Below are 20,436 nucleotides of genomic sequence, written 5' to 3'. Positions count from 1 at the left end.
AATGTAAATCATGATTTTTTTTCCGTAGGGGTTCAGACTCGAATCTCCCACACTCTGAAATGCAGAGATCACAATCGTGAATATAATTAAAAGCTCGGGGTGGGGCCTATTCTTGCCAGAGTCTGACATTTCCACAACTCTGCACTTGCACAGTGGCCTCAAACTGTCAGCCAGCAATTTGCTGCCAGCTCGACATTCCCCATCAATCACCCCCTAGACCCCATCCCTGGCAGGCACCACCCCCTTAGGTGCCAAGGTGCCTCCTGGGCATGGGTGCTTTGCTCCTTGGACAGTGCAGGGGGTACAGGCTGACACTGCCAGGGTGTCCATGCCCAGGGGCAACAACCCCCGTGCCTGACCCCCTGAGAGGCCCCGATTATTCCCTTTCGCTCCAACTGGGTCTGCCGCTTGTTCCCCAAAAGTGGAGAGCTAGTCTGAACCCCATCGGAGTGAAGTTGTACTGGCAGGGTGGGAGGTGCTAGTGGGCCTGGAGACATCAGTCCCGGGCTCCCAAAATTACTTTTAAGTAACATTGAAATAAGATTAAAATTACTTGCCTGCTGCTCCCATCATTTTCCAGTGTGGTCCCGACCATGCCAGATATCCGGCGCTTGGAGATGCGCGCACAGTAAGAACGGATGCGCGAATCCTGTGAATTAGCCCACACGTGATTCTCCAGGGCTCGCCGCGCTAAAGAATTAGCACAGCGGGATTGGAGAATCTCCCCCATTATTTGTAAAGTACACAATTTAATTTGGGTATTTCCGTCACAAAAAGAAAAATAAAGCAGGTATTTATTTCAAGTCTCTTGGGATTTACCTACCATTTTTCTCCATTAACAAACTTCCTCATGTCCAACATGGATGCATTTTCTCCAAATATTAATATTTTTATTGTATTTTTTAAACCTGTTTCAAACTTGTGATTTCAATTATTGAGTTGCTCTTGATTGGCTGATCATGTTGAGCATTGGCAAGCCCTTCCTCTCTCGATTTAGCTCCAAATTTAGCTAAATCCTTGTCCCTCGCACTTCAGAACCTTTTTTTATGTTTTGTTTAGTACAGGAGCTTAGAATTTGTGTCAGTGATTAGTTTTTAGCATTTCTAATGTATTTCCCATTATGTATGGAAATGGGCAGCACAGTGGTCAGTACCACTGTCTCATAGCTTCTGGGACCTGGGTTTGATTCCAGCCTAAGGTGACTCTGTGGATTCTGCATGATCTCCCAGTGTTGACGTGAGTTTCTCCCAGGTGCTCCGGTTTCCTCCCACCATCCAAAGATGTGCCATGCTAAATTGCTGTTCATTAACAGGGTAAATATGTGGGATTACTGGGTGGGATTGTTGTTGGTGCAGGCTCGATGGGCTGAATGGCCTCCTGCACCATAGGGATTCTATGACTGTCTAATAAAGATTGTGAGCCAAGAAACTCATCAAGTACTGTAAGTGGGTGGTGGTAGCCAATGACCTTGGAGATCAAGTCCAGCCTGAACTTAATTTTCTTTGTCCCCTCTCCCTAAGTCTGTTAGACTCAACTCTCCCAATATTGCCAGATATTATCTCAGTCAATGTACCTTAACTCTTTTCCCACAGATATGTTCAGTCTGAGGACTCTTTTGAACATGCATCCTAAAGCTGATGAGATTGTAGGAAGTGTATCCATTTTTCTGGCATTGCTGAAATAAAAGGCACAACATATATAAGAGTAAATCTATCAGAGATAGATAAGTTCTTGATCAATAGGGGATCAAGGATTACTGGGAGAAAGCAGAAGAATGGAGATGAGAGTCATATCAGCCATGATTGAATGACAGGGCAGGCTCGATGGGCCGAATGGCCTAATTCTGTTCCTATATCTTATGGGTTCATTTAATAATTTCTTAACTGTTCTTTTACTTTTGAAGGGACGACCTGTTGCAGATTGGCAAAGGACCCAGCAATAATACCTTTATAATAAGGGCTGTGAATGTGGGACTGACTTTGTTGAGAGTCTGGGACACGGAACATACTGGAATAGCGGATTATATTCCCCTGCCTGTTGAACAATTCATTTACCCCGATTTACTGGGAGAAACGGTGGTTGGTGATGTCATCTGTTTCAGCAGTAATCTAGTTAATCAGGAAGGTAGGTAAATAAAATGTCATTGGCACCAGTTTGAGATCATGTGAATTCTCAAATATGAGACAAAAACCAGAACTTCATCTGTGTTCTAACAGCGCAATTAGGAGTTTGGAGTTCATCTTCCAGTAATATTCTTCAGATTGATCCAAAGACTGGCACTGCAGTTGCCCGAGATTCTGGGTCTGTCACTGTATATTACGAAGTACCAGGACTTCTCAAAACCTACAAAGAGGTAAGTAATCCTTTTGATAATGGGGAACAAATTTTGAGACTGTTATTTGTCTGTGATTGAATTTTTATAGATTGCTTGTTTTTTTTTGTGGAAACAATTGCACTTGCTTAGTAAAACAGAGTCATAGAAGTTTACAGCATGGAAACAGGCCCAACTTGTCCACACTGCCCTTTGTTTTTAAACCCCTAAGCTAGTCCCAATTGCCCACATTTGGCCCATATCCCTCTATGTCCATCTTATCCATGTAAATATTTAAATGGCTTTTTAAAAGACAAAATTGTATCCACCTGTACTACCACCTGTGGCACTTGTTCCAGACACTCCCACCCTCTCTGAAAAGTTTGCCCCTCTGGACACTTTTTTGTATCTCTCCCCTCTCACCTTAAACCTACGCACTCTAGTTTTAGGCTGGGAATGTATTTCAATACAGTGCTCAAGACATTCTAACACTGTTTGTAATGTAAAAATATGTTTATAATATAAACCATTTACCTGTTGAGGGGAAGTGGGCGTTTCCATAAAATAATAGATAACGTAATGAGATTCGGTCACAAACAGCTCGAGCTGAGACCGTTTACATAACATAAGTGAACTTCTTCAAATTGAATTAAAAAACAAGTCAATGTTTAAAGCGTATATTCCCTCCACCATCCATATGAGACCCTTACAACATTGGCTACACTTCAAAAGAGCCTCAATGATTGGGAAGTGCTTTTGGGATGTCCTGAAGTCATAGAAGATGCTATACAAATGGAAGTCTGTTGTTGTTATGCACTCCCAATTTTTAGCCCCTTACTTTGCAAAACATTTTTTTCTTATTCTCTCCCCTGTCGATTGAAACAGTATAAATGTTTGAGTAATCCTTAATTTTCCTTATTCACATAATTTTAAAGGTGCAAATCCAAATCAATTACTTAATCCAGGGGTTTGTTCTATGTAATGACTAACTTGCAAAAAAAGGGAGTGTTTCTCATCTCTAAATTTGTCTGAAACTTGGGGATTTAGTATTACCATTATGTCATTGTACTTACTCAACGTAAGTATCTTATTTCACCTAATATATACCCTTTTTTTCTGAAGTCCACTGCAATGTTCCCTCCCCGATCCGATTCCCAACACATGATTTGTTTGATCCTGTCATAGTAAATTAGTGATCTCAGACCCTGAACGTCCTGATCATTCTACCATGTATCCATTTTAATATCTTTAATTCCTTTTGGTGGTAAGATTGCCTTCATCAGATGGGGCATTGAGTATAAAATTTGGCAAATTATGTTACAGTTGCATAAAACGCTAGTTAGGCCACATTTGGAATACTGTATCCAATTCTGGTCACCACACTACCAGAAGGACCCGGAGGCTTTGGAAAGTGTGCAGATAAGTTTTACCAGGATGTTGCTATGAAGAGAGATTGAATAAACTTGGATTGTTCTCCCTGGAAAGACGGAGGCTGAGGGGGCAACCTGATTGAAGTTATAAAATTATGAGAAGTATAGATAGAATGAACAGTTGGAATTTTTTGCCCAGGGAAGAAATGACACGGGGGGCACAGGTTCAAGATAAGAGGGGAAAGGTTCGGTGGAGATGTGCAGGGGAAGTCGCTTATGCAGAGGCTGGTGGAGACCTGGAATGCATTGCCAAGTGAGGTGGTTGAGGCAGTTACATTAACCACGTTTAAGACTTATCTGGATAGACATAAGAACAAACGGGAAATAGAGGGATATAGATGGTTGGCTTAGATAGGTAAACATGATTGGTGCAGGCTTGGAGGGCTGAAGGCCCTGTTTCTGTGCTGTATTATTCTTTTTTCTAAAACTATAGTGTGGATTTTGTGGTCTGCAGCAAAGCAAAGACACTTGCCATGGACATCAGAGAAATCTGTGCACAGAAATCTGGCAATCTCTGTGGCATGGCAATCCTCAAGCCCAATGGCAGCTTCAATTGTCCAGAAATGAGGGGATATCTTGGCAGCTGTCAGCAAGCAGATAATGAGCTAATCATGTTAAAAGTACTTTGCATAGAGCAAGTCAGGCAGTTAAAAACACTTCAATTAGAAGTGGAGGATATGTTCAGAAAGTGAATTAAATTATTGGATTGATGCAAAAGTTAAAATAAACTTCAAAAAAGAAAAAAATATTTTAAAGATATGTGGGCTTCTTATCATTATGGAGAAATTGTCACTACAAATGTATGAAATTAGCTTTTCAAGATCACAGAGGGTTTTTAAAGTAATTATGGAGTTAGTATGCACTTAACACCCGGTTATACCTTATTTAACAAGATTAAGTTTTTGCAAAGGTTTTTACAGTCAGTCCAGCATCAGAAAAGTGGGAATTCTCATCGATCAGTTTATTCCAATTGATTGCACTCTATTGTGGGTGGATGGAGGCCTGTCTACACTGTGGAGAAGCCTAGAATCATTGGCAGTGACCTTTTGGATTTCCATGTAATTATGTGCATGTGTGGATTCCAGGAGTTTCTATCAATTTTGGTGCAGTACTGATGGCAAATACTGACTGGTTCACCACCATCACCACAGCAAAGTTCAGGCATACGTGTCACACTCTGTGGACCTCACCAGTAAAGTTTAATGCCGGTGCAATTTATTTTTACTTGCAATTTTAAATCCTCTAGATACTGAGTTTTCCTTTTTAATAACTGCCTCAAACTGACAGCCATACAAATTAGGAGCAGGGGCTAGGCCGTTCGGCCCCTCGAGTCTGCTCCACCATTCAATACAAGCATGGCTGATCTTATTGTGGTTTCATCTCCATATTCCAGCTACCTCCTATAATATTTGACTCCCTTGTTAGCCAGGAATCGATTTATCTCCTGTCTAAAGTATTTGTGTTAAATATTACGATATTTATTGACCCTGCCTCCAGTGCTCTCTGGAGAAGAGTTCAGCGATTTGCAACCTTCTGAGGAAAAAAAATCTTCCCATCCTCATCTTAAATTGGAGATCCCTTATTTGTAACCTGTGTCCTAGTTCTACATATAAAATAAAATGGCATAAGATATGTTTGGAATACAATCAATAATTATTCCCAAGTGGGCTTTCCTTCTGAGCTCTGAGAGCCCTTTTCATGTCAATTGCTTGCATTGACTTGGGTGGACTAACCTTCAACTCGTGCAATAATTGTTGGCCCATTTAAATATTCCTGTTGACCCCCTCCCCTGGCTTCTATCTTGAAAGCTCTACCTCACCTCCTCTCGCCATTTTGGATATATTAAGTCTTCGTTATGTGTTGGCATGGTGCCAATTAATTTAATGCAGCAGTGGATTTGGGCAGTCTTTTGCATTTTTTTCCGACCACTTATTTGTCGCCATCTGCTATTTTTAGTGACATTGCTTGACTGATTTGTTCATTGTATTGGGAACCCACTTCACACTACTACCTACAGATGTAATGGGTATTGTAGGTAACTTGTTTCTGAATTTAGAATTTTTGTATGGACAAAGACAAAGAGTTTAAATTTATTTTGAATTGGATTGTTGCAATAAATGCAGAATATTTAAAATTGGCATGATGTTTCCTGGTGTTTAAGAATAATGTAGCAACTTGAAGTAGTAATTTTCTTTACGTATCGTGCATCCATTTTATGCACTTCTGACTGAATTGCAGCTTGTTTTCAGACTAGTGGCACACAATTCAAAGTTGCATTTGGTGTTTTATGTCCTTCAAAGCGTAATGTAGATTACTGCCTTGTAACCTTCACATCAACCAGTTTTTATCTTTTATATGTGCACATATATTTAAATAATTTCTTATTGGAGACAAATACTCATTTGGAAATAATTTACAAATGCTCCATTCAAATGATCCACTACAGAAATAAAAATTAGAATTAGCGAATCCCTACAGTGCAGAAGGAGGCCATTCCACCCATCGAGTCTGCACCAATTCTTTGACAGTATCTTAGCAGACCCCATTCCCCTGCCATGTCTGTGTAACTCCACACATTTACCATGGCTAAGCCATCTAACCTATACATCTTTGAACACTAAGGAGCAACTTAACATAGTCAATCCATCTAACCTGCACGTTTTTGGAATGTGGGAGGAAACCAACAGGGCAAATGTGCAAACTCCACACAGTCACCCAAGGCCGGAATTGAACCCGGGTCCCTGATGCCATGAGGCAGCAGTGCTAGCCACTGTGCTCCCCCTTCCACTTACCTTCAAAGCGTGTTCAGTTTGATAGCAATGCCAAAATCTTAATTAGATGCATTAAAAAGTAAAGTTGTCTGAAATTGGTATTGATTATTTCCTACCTTCTGATGTTTGATTGTAATACATTAGATCACAAAATCATAAATAATATGTCTTGAAGTTCTGCTGTCCAGACTTGAGCCTCACACCTGTTCCCAACCCTGGAACTAGTCACTTGGCCAATGTGAGCAGCACTGCTGGCAATCTATTCTTTTTTTAAATCCTTGCAATAATGGAGCAGAAAGAAAGCAGACGATGACTGAGTCATCAAATTGTATGAAGAGACTGCCATTAAAATACAGGCCCATTATGTACATGAAGATGGCGTTAAATGCTGAAGGTCTTCAACCTGCATTACTAATTTTCTCAGCGGCTCACCCAGCTAAATTATTTTTTGTTAATATAATGTAAGTTCAAATACAGTTTCCTCCTGACAAAAACATCCTTCTACTACATGACTGCTGGATATACTTGTACCATTGCTGTAAAATATGTACATTGTTAATTTATCACTCAATTAAATTACTGGCTGCAAATCTATCTCACTCTTCATTCCTGTGGTTTCCAATATACTAGAAAAAGTATTGAATAAGGTGCCACTGGAGATTATTACATAAAAGTAAGCCACATGAGATTGGGGGTAATATATTAGTATGGATTGATTAACAGACAGAAAATGATAAACATCCACACCCCCTCCACTGACCCTCAGTAGCAGCAGTGTGTACTATCTACAAGATGCACTGCAGCAATTCACTAAAGATCCTTAGACAGCACCTTCCAAGCCCTCAACCACTTCCACCTAGAAGGACAAGGACAGCAGATACATGGGAATACCAGCATCTGCAAGTTCCCCGCCAAGCCACTCACCATTCTGACTTGGAAATATATCGTCATTCCTTTGCAGTTGTTGGGTCAGAATCCTGGAATTCCCTCCCTAATGGCATTGTGGGTCAACCCATAGAACATGGACTGCAGCGATTCAAAAGGCAGCTCACCACCATCTTCTCAAGGGCAACTAGGGATGGGCAATAACTGCTGGCCAGCCAGTGACGCCCATGTCCTACAAATGAATAGAAAATAGATTGAACAAGTCATTTTTGGGGTGACAGGCTGTAACTAGTTGAGTGCTGCAAGGATCAGTGCTTGGGTGTCAGCAATGTATGATCTATATCAATGATGAAGAGACCATGTACAGTGTTCGCCATATAATGCTAGTGGGTGAAGCAAACAATAATGAAACTGCAAAGGGAAATAGAGCAAATGAATGAGTGGCAAATGGGATATAGTGTAGCAACAATGGGAGGTGATAGCCTAGTGGTATTCCCGCTAGGCTATTAATCTAGAAACTCAGCTAATGTTTTGGTGATCTGGGTTCAAATCCCAACACAGCAGATGGTGGAATTTGAATTCAATAAAAAAAAATCTGGAATTAAGGAACTACTATGTCTATGCGACCATTGCCCTTTGTCAGAAAAACCATCCAGTTCACTAATGCACTTAACAGAAGGAAATCTGTCCCCCTTACCTCGTCTGGTCTGTGTGACTTCCGAGCTACAGCAATTTGGTTGACTCTTGACTGCCCACAGGCAACTGGGGATGGGCAATAAATGCTGGCAACTTAGCGAAGCCTTATGTTCAACAAACGAATAAAAACAAATGCAAAGTTATCCACTTTAGAAGGGAAATAGGTACAGAGAATAGGAAATGTTGGTATTCAGAGGGACCTGAGTGTACTTGTACATGAACAAGAAAATGAGGTATACTAAGCAGTTGGAAGGCAAATGGTATTGTAGCTTTATAACAAAGCGATTGAAGTATAAAGACGTTTTACTCCAATGATATAGGCTCTTGGTGACACTACATCTGGAGTACTATGTAAAATTTTGATTTCCTTACCCAAGGCAGAATATGCTGCCTTTTGAGGGGGTACAGCAAAAGCTTATTCTGGAACTGATTCCTTAGATAACTATCAAATTTAGGGTGATTTCATAAAGACATAGTAAAATTCTCAAGGGCTTGATAGGGTAGATGCTGGGAGCATGTTTCCCTAGAAAAATGCTCCCTAGTCTAGAACTGGGAGTCGCAGTCTTCAGAAAAGGAATTTGGACATTTAGGACTGAAATAGGGGAAACATTTCTTCGCTCTAAGCTGAGAAGCTTTGGAATTTTCTATCCCAGAAACTAGTAGCTTGTCATTGAGTACATTCAAGACGGAAGACAGTAGATTTTTAAATATGGCAGGGGGGTTGGTAGTGAGGGAAGGTAAAATTGAGATTGAAGATCAGCCATAATGGTGCTGAATGGTTGTATACACTCAAAGGATCAAATAACCTAGTTCTCCTAATTCTTAGAAACATTTCTTTAACTAAGTCTTAATCTGTTTTGCAGCTGGTGGTTAAGAGTGCTTGGAAGACTGTTACACAAGTGCAGAGTGGTGCACTTTTGACAAGCCTGCCTGATACTACACCATTTAAGATGTCTGTTATCATTGGAGAGAACAGCAATAATTTAAAAGGTATTTGTTTTTCTGGACGAGGTGTGAACCCTTGGATTGTAAATCAGATTGCCTTCTCTGGTTAATTGTTTAATAATAATGAATACTTGTATATTGTATCGATTAGGGTTAACCTGAAATCATAGACTAAAGTAAGGATATTGTCCCTCTCATGTGGAAGGTTGTTTCCAATGGCAGGTGAAACTAGAACTGGGGGCGTGGCCTCAAAATAAGAGGGAGCAGATTTAGGGCTGAGTTGAGGAGGAACTTCTTCACCAAAGAATTGTGAATCTGTGGAATTCCCTGCCCAGTAAAGCAGTTGAAGCTACCTCATTGAATGTTTTTAAGGCAAGGATAGATAAATTTTTGAACAGTAAAGGAATTAAGGGTTGTGATGAGGGTGGGTAAGTGGAGCTGGGTCCACGGAAAGATCGGCCATGATCTTATTGAATGGCGGAGCACGCTTGAGGGGCCAGATGGCCTACTCCTGCTCCTAGTTCTTATGTTCTTAAGTAGCAAATGTCATGATGCTTATTTGAGTTTAAAATTTTCTTCAGTTTGAGACTGAGCAATTAGCCAGAATATTAAGATTTTTCACAGTTGGAAATTAGTTACCAAATATTGTGATTAAAAAGTTTGACATTGAAACAAACCTGGTCATCTCTAGCCTGTATCATTCAGTTTATTTTTATTCTCTTTCAGGTGACTGTGCAGCTGCACACATTGAAGCAGTTTCTAAAATACACCCTGAATCCAGTGTCACTTGCAGTCTGCATTTTAATAATGCTGCAGTAGAAATCCCACCTGAAGATTTGTTTCATGTTCAAACAGGTTTTGATACACATACAGGTATTTAATTTATTAGTTTCTACATAAGTAGCTTATTAATGATATAGGATTTATAATAAATTAAAATTCATTTTGTGGAAGGAAAGGCGTTTGATCATTGTATGGAATAATATTTAATTTAGCACTTGTTTTCAGACAGCTTTGGCACTGATTTGCTACCGTCTATGTTCTTTTTCTTACTTTGGTGCTTGAAACGAAACAAGACATTTGTTCTTCATTTAAATAGTTTTGCTTGAATAATTGTCTTTCTTTCTTGATAGGGCATTATACTTGTTTTATTGCAATGCAGAAATTGACTGATCATCAACTCAAGGTGCTCAGTAAAGCCAAAACATCTGTCAATGTGAAAGCTTCGATACTTGGTTCACATTTCACTGGAGAGCAAATTGGTACTAGCATCCCATTTGTACCTGGTTTTTATACTGACCAGTCTGAGATCCTTTTGAGCAATGTATATACAACAGCTGAAGTTACTGTGTTTGGAACTTCTGAAATTCTTGGGAATCTAGAGGTAAGGGACTAACTGGCGTACGTCTTAACTTATCTATTTCTTTGTAATTGTGATTTTTTGTTAAACATCTGTCATTGGTATGGAGAACCAGAGAATTTCTTTCAGCTTTGCTTGCACTATTTCCACCAAGTATTGGCAAGGCACTTGTTTGGTGCTGGAGTGAACATATTTGAACTGGAGCTGATGTGTAACTTTAGAATAATAATTGAAACTCCCCTGCACTGACTTTTTTGAACTGATTATATTGCACCACTCAACAATTTGTTTGTTGACTATCTTGCATTGTTGTACACATGTTGGGATGCTAAAATTGAGAGCAATTAGATATGCCCAAGCATCTATTTGCAATATATTGCCCAGATATCTGGACACAAAATAGATGCAAAGTTTGAAAGAAATGAGAACACAATTATTTTTGTGACATAATTATTTTGTGTGTCATTTAGCTAGCCGTGACAACAGAGTTAGTTCTTTGAAAAATCATCTTGGCATGTTAAGCTTCATATTTTTGAATTTAGTTATTTGATCTGTAAAATTGTATAAAGTCAAGTATTTTTTTCATTTGAAAATGAGCATACCTGAATCTACATATCTTTTATCTGGACTTGCTGATATTATACATATACTACACGTGCATACATTCACACGCTACACGTGCATGCGTTCACACGCTACACGTGCATACGTATGTTTAAACTGTTTTTCTGAACTGCTAAATTTTGAACTTCCTTTACAATACTGAAGCAATCTTGTCCCATTTATCTCCACCATAATGGGAGCAAAATTGAAATTGGTGAAGTGAAAACCAATTTTTTTCATTTACCCATCATCGTAATTTTGAGCAGTGGGATTGAAATGCATGTGCTTATGGATATACAATTATAAAATATCCTACTACACATGGCCAGGCCATGATTTTCCAAGTGGCTATATGAAATTTCTCAAATAAATCACATTCTTGCCCCTTTTCCTGTATTGGCAGCATTCCTGGCCTTTTGTCTGTTCTGGATTAAATCATAGGCGTTATTGCCAACCCCTGACCAAAACACAGGCAGCCAAGTATTCCAGGACAAGACACAGTACCCTGACTGCCTCTCTGCTGGGTATCTAGAAAATATTTGACTCAGGAATTGAACCCAGAGACTGGAAGTCCATGAGTTTGTGCAAAAATTTCTCCCCGAATGTTATTATCATTGCAAACAGGTTGCTTTTCAATATCATATTCGTACAAAGTGTGTCACTGTATAGACTTTGCCACTGTTCCTAGCCTATAGAATGTGTGATTTATGTATTGTGGTAGTGTAAGGCGTATTCTCTTCCCTCTTAGGTTAAACCAGGGTCACCATTGATAATTATTCAAGAAAAGGAAAAATTCCACGGACTACAAAGCTACGTGAAGTTTACAGTCACCTTGTCTGACGCGAGGCTAATAAGCCAGGGACCAATGTCAACAACTCTTGTCATTTCCAGCGCAATAACAGACCAGTCAGTTTCTATTCCAGTGAAAGTCCTGCATGGTTCTGATAGAAGTATAGAAGCACAACGTAAGTTTTTATTTTTTTTCTATACAATAAGTTCTAGCAACTCTGTAATTGAGCAAAGACTGATCTATAGAAGTATAAGTGGATGTGGAGAGGATGTTTCCACTAGTAGCAAAAGCTAGAACCAGAGGGCACAACCTCAGGCTAAAGGGATGATCCTTTAAAACAGAGATGAGGGGGAATTTCTTCAGCCAGAGAGTGGTGGATCTGTGGAACTCTTTGCTGCAGAAGGCTGTGGAGGCCAGGTCATTGAGTGCCTTTAAGGCAAAGGTAGATGGTTCTTGATTAATAAGAGGATCAGGGGTTATGGGGAAAAGGCAGGAGAATGGGGATGAGAAAAATATTAGCTATGATTGAATGGCAGAGTAGATTCGATAGGCCAAGTAGCCTAATTCTGCTCCTATGTCTTATAGTCCTGCCAATTGTCGTAGCTATATGTCTTTTTTTTAAACCAAGCATGCATTTAAAGATATATTCGGCAAGCCAGACAGCTTTTCAGAGGGATGGCTGATGTGAAGTACTAAACAACTTGCCCTGATCTATTCTGTCATATCTCTAAATGCATGCTTTGTTTTAAAAAAAAGACATATAGCTGAGACAATTTTGGATTCAACTGAAGAGATTTGCAAATGCTAACTCCTTTCTTTATTAGCAAGAAGGGCAGCATTATCCTGGTGATAAATGACTAGCTGGATTAGACCGGCTGCTCCATCAAGCCTTGATGATGTCTGAGGCATCTGAATAGGCACATCCTTCCCCTTGGTAACCTAATCACTGGGAGAGGCAAAAACATTCTAAAAACAGAGGCAGGAAATTGGGGTGGTCTTTAAAATTCCTGCCTGACCCCCTCCCCTCGACCTATTAAAAGTAGTCAGAAGATCTTAGTGACAGTGACCAGGATTTTTAAGATGGCAGGGTTTCCTGTCCTGCCATTTGTAGAGTTGGCAGGGAACATGCCCCCCACCATTTTGCCCTGTAGCAATTTCAAGCTCTGCCAAATGTTAATCAGCTCCAGCCAAGACATCCTCCTCCCTCTCTCTCTCTCTCTCTCTCTCCATACCACCCCCCCCGCCCCCCAAACTCAGGAGGAACCTCTGCCTTGGACAGCTGCCAGCTATTTTGATTGGCCAGCAGTTTTCTAGTCCCTGTTATCTGGATAAATGTGACCTCTGCCCCAGCCAAGAACGAGTGCTGCTCTCTTGAGGACACGCAAAGAGTCGATGGGCAAGCTGATAAAGCATTTCAGAGACTCTCAGCTCTGGTGCACAAGAATTTCCAATGTCCATCCTACTCCTGCGTATTTTAAATACCTGTCTCTTGGTCCTCCACAAACTGCCAAGCTGAGAAATCAGTCACTAGGTATATGCAAGCTAACGGTCTATTGATTTCTATCCCTCTATCAAGTCACTTCCAAGTCTGTGCTGTTATGAAATAAATAGAGCCAGTTATTTAGATCCTAAGAATAACGCTGGCTGCTCAGGCTAGGGATCATTCTTTTAACTGTCCTGTGACCTTTACCAAGACCAAAGTATCTCGCACCATGTTAATGGGCCAAAACTGGGCATTATACCCCATGTTATCTCAAGATCAACCTTTAGAATAACATTGTATCCTTTGTCTCTGTTAATACAGCTCAAAACCATGCTTGCTTTGGTTATGCCTTCTCTGCATTGGTTGTAAATCTTCTGTGAACTGTTTATAACATCACATAGATTCTTTTCTTATTCATATAGTTACCAGAAAATGATAGCCCTGTCACTCTTGTACAGACATGACGCAAAGTTAAACTTCATTCAACCTAAATAAATAATGTCATTGTTTGGCCTATTTTCTTAGAATATTTAGATGTTTTTGACAATCACTTCTTGCTTTAACCTTTGTATCCATTCCTTAAATATATATAGGTTACCAACCAATTCCTTTAGCCTACTATTGACACCCTTGTAGAGATAGATATTGGATTATTTTCTGCTTCATGGTCTGATCTGATAGTTTTCAACATTCCTGATCTGCAGGTTGAATGAATGGAAGTTCCTTTCTGAACCACTGATGTTGTGGTGAAATAAGTAGTGAAAAGTTACTGTTTATCTACAGCAGCAAGGGAAGTTCTGCTATATGTTGAAGTAGCCAATTTGATCAAACTGTACGTTCAGCTGTTCAGTCATCTAAAGTGATGAACTTCATACTTGGGTTCAGGAGAGGGCAGTAGGGACTGTAAAATTTGCAGCTGCCTGCCCCAACAATAACTGCTTTTCACCGTATTGCTGGGTATCAGTGGGTTGTCAGTCGGAGATTCAATCTGATATTCTTTTATCAGACAAATAGGACCTTGTCTTTCTGAATTGTTAGAGTGAGGCAACGGTGGTTTCTTACATTCTCACCAGGATTTTCCAGACATGGAAACTCTTTAAGTCATGGCCAATGTTCCTACAAAGGAACCTTCTGCTTTTGTATGTTATAGGGAAGAATTTGACTTTCGCAGGAATCAAGAAAGCTAATGAGTTAGTAGCTCCCTAATAAGCCGGAAGGATCTATTCAACTCGTGGCAAGTGTGCAATTACTTCAAAGTGTGCATCTAGAAGATTGGTTTGCGACTGTGGGTGTCAAGCATTGTAATTGAACCAGGAGAGTAAAGAATCTCTGTACTCAAGATTCAATATAGAGGCAATGAATTGGAACCAGATTTTTATATTGACATTCAGTCTTTGGTGCTTTTTATATTCATTCTGATCTAAGCAGTTGATTTGACGGACTTCCTTTCGAGATATCACATTGCCATTTAACCCAGTCCTAATCTTAAACTTACCAAGCAGCTTGAATACCACTTTCTTCCAGTTGGGAAGCAAGAATCATACATGGCAATGTGCTAATCTTGGAAGTTTGACGATTTGATATCTGACTTGCATCTTATTAGAGAGATGCAACTGAGCCGTACATCTTAGTCCTATAGAAGTGCACATCATTATCTTTAAAAACTGATATGAATCAAGAGGCAGCCATCATCTTGCAGTGATGCTGTTGAGCAAATGTTGCGACATAGCTGCAGCTGCCAAATTTTGCTGCCATTTATTGTTCTCTTATTCATTTTCATTTACATTTTGATGTACCAATCTTTAGGCATTAAGGACCCCATCTTATGTCTTGACCTGATAGTTTTGGTTAACTCTGTGGCTGGCTCAGGTTTTCCCATGCTGACATGCTCAATAAATCAGTAAGACAGAAGGCATAACGCTGAAGAACTTCTTGCCCCTTCTGGCCTGACACCGTTATTAATATGGGTGTCTCACTCACCACCCTCCCTGCTTCACAGATTCTCGGGACTATTACAGGGCATCTTACAAGTGGGGTAGAAACAGGGTCCAGATACCACAACCAGACCTTTCATTTAGTAGTCCGTATGTTAGTTTTTGAGGAGTTGTTGCCAAGGAATGGGATTTGTTCATAAGTTTTCGGAATCTAGATTGCCCGGTTTCTGCTTGAGCCATGTGATGCTCCACAAAATGGGGGAGGGAGAGAGAAAAGTCATTTTTTTGACATTATTATTTCAGCCAGTCTTCTCCTCCATGGGTGTCAGCCACTCTGCTATCTCATCTACTTTGCATGTCTATGCCTAGTCAGTGTGTGCTGGGCAATTTTAGCTGAGGACAGAATTACAGTCAAGGCTTATCCAGTTCACCCTTATATACATACTAATATTTTATACCAGCAGTAGGGTGGCACACCTGGCATAATGGTTAGCACTGCTGCCTCACAGCACCAAGGACCTGAGTTTGATTCCCGGCTTGGATCATTGTCTGTGCGGAATTTACACTTTCTCCCCGTGTCTCTCTGGGTTTCCTCCCACAATCCAAAGATGTGCGGGTTAGATGGATTGGCCATGCTAAGTTGCCCCTTAACGTCAGGGGGACTAGCTATGGTAAATGCATAGGGTTGTGGGGATGAGACCTGAATGGGGATTGTAGTCAGTGCCAACTCGATGGGCTGAATGGCCTCCTTCTGCACTGTAGGGATTCTATGATTTTCTGTTGTGGATGAGTGGCGATCAGCCTGAAAAGTTTGTCCAGGGCCATTAACCTCGTCCTCATTGGCAGCACCTCGTCCTCATTGGCAATCTGCTGACTCAGTACAAAGTTGGCAATGAAGCTGGGACTTTCTGCATGCATTTGATTGAGTTCCTGATTATAGTAGTTTCAACAGCAGAGCCTTCATGAGTACGCTGTGGAATGCACTGCCAAGTGAGGTGGTTGAGGCAGTTGCGTTAGCCACATTTAAGACTTATCTTGATAGGCATATGAAAAAACGGGGAATAGAGGGATATAAGCGGTTGGTTAGGTAGGTAAACGTGATCAGCATAGGCTTGGAGGGCCAAAGGCCCTGTTTCTGTGCCGTACTGTTCTTTGTTGTTCTTCCTACTCTAATTAAAGCTGTCGCAAGATGTTTTGAAACCTGTGAATGTGCGCCACGCAATGTTACGAGGTGTTTTAACTGTTTCCATTTGTCTTTTCTCAGTTGGTGTCAAGGCAGCTCATTGGGAAGGTGCTGGTTTCTTCCAGCAATTCATTCAGTCTTATCAAGTCATGTTCTTCACAATCTTTGCACTTCTTGCTGCAACTGCAATTATGATCATTGGTAAGCCCTACTAGATTGTAGAGAAGTTCAACTGACATGATTTCGCTGTTGTTAAATATTTTTTCTTTTCATTTTCAGCATATCAAGCATTCTTCTCGCCGAGCCATCACCCAGCATTTGCTGCTCACACCTCACCTCGAGGAGGTAAACATTACCAATGTGCTTATTATGAACAAGATGTTTATCAAAGGTTTCTGCTCAATTTTAGAAATTGATGCCGTATAATAATTTAGCTTGTTGATTTGAATCTTAGAGTGCCATTCGGCCCATTAAGTCTGCACTGACAACAATCCCACCCAGGCCCTATCCCAATAACCCCACATAGTTACCCCGCTAATCCCTCTAACCTACATATCCCAGGACGCTAATATTTTCTGAGCGAATACATATACATATTTTGCATTCTTAGCACCCTTGGGGCTCCATATGAAGTTAATTTTGGGTTTTATTGATAGAAATATTTTGAAGTATGTAGAATTCCACTAAACAGCTAAGTGCAAGTTGAAGTAAATCACAGTGATGTTATAAGTAGCCTGAGCCAAAAGTAAATTACCCTCCAAGAAAGGAACTTTGGTAGAATAACTTAAAGCAAACCCATTCCATTCCATGCTAGCTTGAATTCATTGTGGATCTCATTCACATAACAGCACAGTGAGAGAAAAATGCTACTTCCATTTTGTCCCAGACTAGCCTCAGCCTCACTTGCTCTTCCTTTTTGGTAGAACAATGTGAATCCTTGTATTCTGATATTAACTTACTTCAAATTGTTGATGAGTTTTTGTTGTGCATCTGCATCATTGAATTCAAACTTTATTTTTTACATGCCAGCCTTAAAAGCTGCCAGAAGGCACCGATTTTTATCACCTCTGAGCAGCACAGTGGCGCAATGGTTAGCACTGCTGCCTCACAACACCAGGGACCCAGGTTCACTTCCAGCCTTGGCTGACTGTCTGTATGGAGTTTGTACATTCTCCCCGCTTCTGCATGGGTTTCCTCCAGGTGCTCTGGTGTCCTCCCACAATTCAAAGATGTGCGGGTTAGGTTGATTAGCTGTGATAAATTGCCCTTTAATGTCTAAAAGGGCTCGATTTTAATGAATAAAAAGGCTCAATAAATGCATGCAAAATTAGCTATTCACTTCAGAAAAGTAATAAATTGGAACATAACAGTATTAACATTTCACTGCTGTTGATTCTCTTTAGGGTTTTCTCCACCTCCTTCATTTTTTAATACAAGCACGCAGTCCAATACTAATAGCCGTTCACGGTCCCGATTATGGAGTACAGGTTATAATTCCAACGGATCTTCGCCGGGAGGCAGTTGATGTGAAAAAGGAATGCCTAGTACAACCAAGGGTCATCTGGCTGAATTATGGTGCCTTATTTGCTGGTTTTATTTTTACTTTTTAACCCTTACCTCTCTTGAAGACACACATCTCCTCCTTGTCGGTGTACATTTGCACAAGCACTTAAGTCTTAAGTATCCTGCATGGCTAGTGATGCTTGGATGATTAGTGTCAGCAGGCTGTTCAAAAATAAGGGCATGAAAGCTGTACGCTGTGTTGTCCTGTCCTGGCTCTCCTGCAGAAGCAGATGCAGCAGGGTGGTAGTACAGTGTCCAGGAATGCCATTTTCTATTAAATAGCCATTTTCTATTTCCTAAACTCAGGAGAATTGAGGCCAATCACAGTACCTGAGTATCATTCCAGCTTAGTCAGGTAACACAGAACAGAATAATTAAGCTCAGGTCTAAAATGGCTCCATTCTCTCAGAAAAGTTCCTGAGCCGTTTGGAAACTTTCCAGCGTGTTTGTGTGTCTCTAAAACATTGAATCGAACAATTGCTACAAAATGAAATGCGAGCATCCACATGGAAAAATGAACTCTGTGGTAGATGAATGCGTTTGCTGTGATCCAGACTAGTTTACTTTTTGTAGTAAACAGTGGAATTTAAATTGTGTTTTGCAGTTAATGGTTTTTGTAATGTTGCAGTGTGAAATTATTTTTTTACTGTTTATGGAAGTACCTGAAGCTTTTCTTTTATTTGACTGGCTGTCCTGAAGCTGTGCTTATTTGCAAAAGGAAAAGTATGTGCATATTTTGTAATATTTTAATTTGGTTTTGAACAACTAGAAGACTGAACTGCATTTTTCTGTGAAGTTGTATGAGCAAAGAATGGTAAAATTTATATGGTAATGTTTAAAATTGAGCATCTGTTACATTTCTTAAGAAATTTATAGTATTAATCTTTACACATCGGATTATTAGAGAAGAGATTCAACTTCAGTAAATTGAAGCTTTTTAACAGCACATCAAGTATAATTTGAGAAATATGCAACCATTGTAAATCCAATGTACCAGTTCATTTTTTCAGACATTTAATAATAGTCCTTCTGTGCAAAAAAACTTATCCCTTTTTGCTTTTCAATGACTGACATAATACCTCAGTACAGTAACCGAACCAAGATTGTGCTTATGATCGTAATGTGATTTTTAAAAAATGTGAACGTTGTACAGTATATCTTAAATGCTAAGTTTACTTGAACAGACCAAATGCTTAGCAACATGTGATCATTTAAGTTACCTGTTCATGTGAATCTGACTTGTGTTGAATCTTGAAGCTTTCTCACTGACCTGCCTTAAAAACCACTGTAATTAACAAATAATAAGACTATGAAGTGTAGTGAAACTACCAGAATTCTTCAGTTTATTTTCAGAGTGATGCACTGTACTTTTTTTTTTGTTTGTCAAATAATAAATGTCACCAAAGACATAATTCTTTATTGATGTCTTTGTTCAGTAATTTGTTTAGTTGAACATTTGCTTATCAATCATTTTTAGATCGCTTGCTCTTGGGACACCATGCAAGTATTAAATATTCATAGTGAGCCTTTCATTGGAAACTCTGCTGAAAGCACTAAAGTTTAGTTGTCAAATGTAGCTATGCTAAACAATAAAATAAGAATCCAGTGAGACATTTTGGGCTTTATATAGATGAAAGATTCACTTTAGGCCAAATGTAGCATGTGCTAAACCAGGTTAAAGAGATTATTATAGGATGAGAGAGAAAAGTAGGACAAAGAGTACTGACCACAATAAAACATGTTTTTAATATACTAAGCGATATCTGGAAAGGGAGTTAAATTTCTGAAGAACAACATTGAAGATTTTGGGGAGCTTTGTGTAAGAGGATGGGAAGAGTTAGGAATGCTAACTGTCAAATTATTGAGCAACATATCTTGGAGGATTCTGAATACATTTTAGAGTTGGTCCTTAAAGACCTAAAATAGGCCAACTGGTCTTTACCCTGTAATATTGAAAGAGATTAGAAGGGAAATTTATGGGGCACAATCCCATTGAAAAATGGTGCAAATCTGTAAGTTCAAAGTTTATTCATTAGTCACAAGTAGACTTACATTAACACTGCACTGAAGTTACTGTGATAATCCCTTAGTTGCCACACTCTGGCACCTGTTCAGATACACTGAGGGAGAATTTAGCATGGCCAATGCACCTAACCAGCACATCTTCCGGAGTGTGGGAAGGAACCGGAGCACCTGGAGGAAACCTATGCAGACATAGGGAGAACGTGCAGACTCCACACAGACAGTGACCCAAGCTGGGAATCGAACATTAGTCCCTGGCACTGTGAGGCAGCAGTACTAACCACTAATTAGTATTGGAAAGAATTGGCATAATGCTTCCATTTTTTGTAAATTAGTAAAATAATTGAAGTAATTTTAAGGGATAAGCTTGGGCAGGTCTAATAAAACAGTAATTTGTTGAAACAAACAGTATGGATTTAGAAAGTGAAGTGCTTGGTTAATACACTTTCAACTTGGTGTT

General features: G+C 39.8%; 1 protein-coding gene across 1 annotated transcript in view; it reads left to right on the top strand.

Annotated features, from left to right (window-relative positions):
- The window catches only part of nup210 (nucleoporin 210), a 124,524-nt gene extending 105,172 nt beyond the window's left edge, over positions 1-19,352 (top strand). Inside the window, exons 32-40 of the mRNA XM_080182247.1 lie at positions 1,904-2,124; positions 2,217-2,353; positions 8,957-9,083; positions 9,765-9,911; positions 10,172-10,422; positions 11,750-11,966; positions 16,473-16,592; positions 16,671-16,736; positions 17,795-19,352. Coding sequence (XP_080038373.1) covers positions 1,904-2,124; positions 2,217-2,353; positions 8,957-9,083; positions 9,765-9,911; positions 10,172-10,422; positions 11,750-11,966; positions 16,473-16,592; positions 16,671-16,736; positions 17,795-17,916 — 1,408 coding nt within the window. The 3' untranslated portion in view covers positions 17,917-19,352. The remainder of the gene's footprint in view (positions 1-1,903; positions 2,125-2,216; positions 2,354-8,956; positions 9,084-9,764; positions 9,912-10,171; positions 10,423-11,749; positions 11,967-16,472; positions 16,593-16,670; positions 16,737-17,794) is intronic.
- The last annotated feature ends 1,084 nt before the right edge of the window (positions 19,353-20,436 follow it).

Source organism: Carcharhinus amblyrhynchos, chromosome 3 (genome assembly GCF_965287045.1).
Source record: "Carcharhinus amblyrhynchos chromosome 3, sCarAmb.v2.hapA, whole genome shotgun sequence".
NCBI classification, from domain to species: domain Eukaryota; kingdom Metazoa; phylum Chordata; class Chondrichthyes; order Carcharhiniformes; family Carcharhinidae; genus Carcharhinus; species Carcharhinus amblyrhynchos.
Note: the sequence above shows the minus strand (reverse complement) of the source record. Positions and strands in the feature narration are given on the sequence as shown.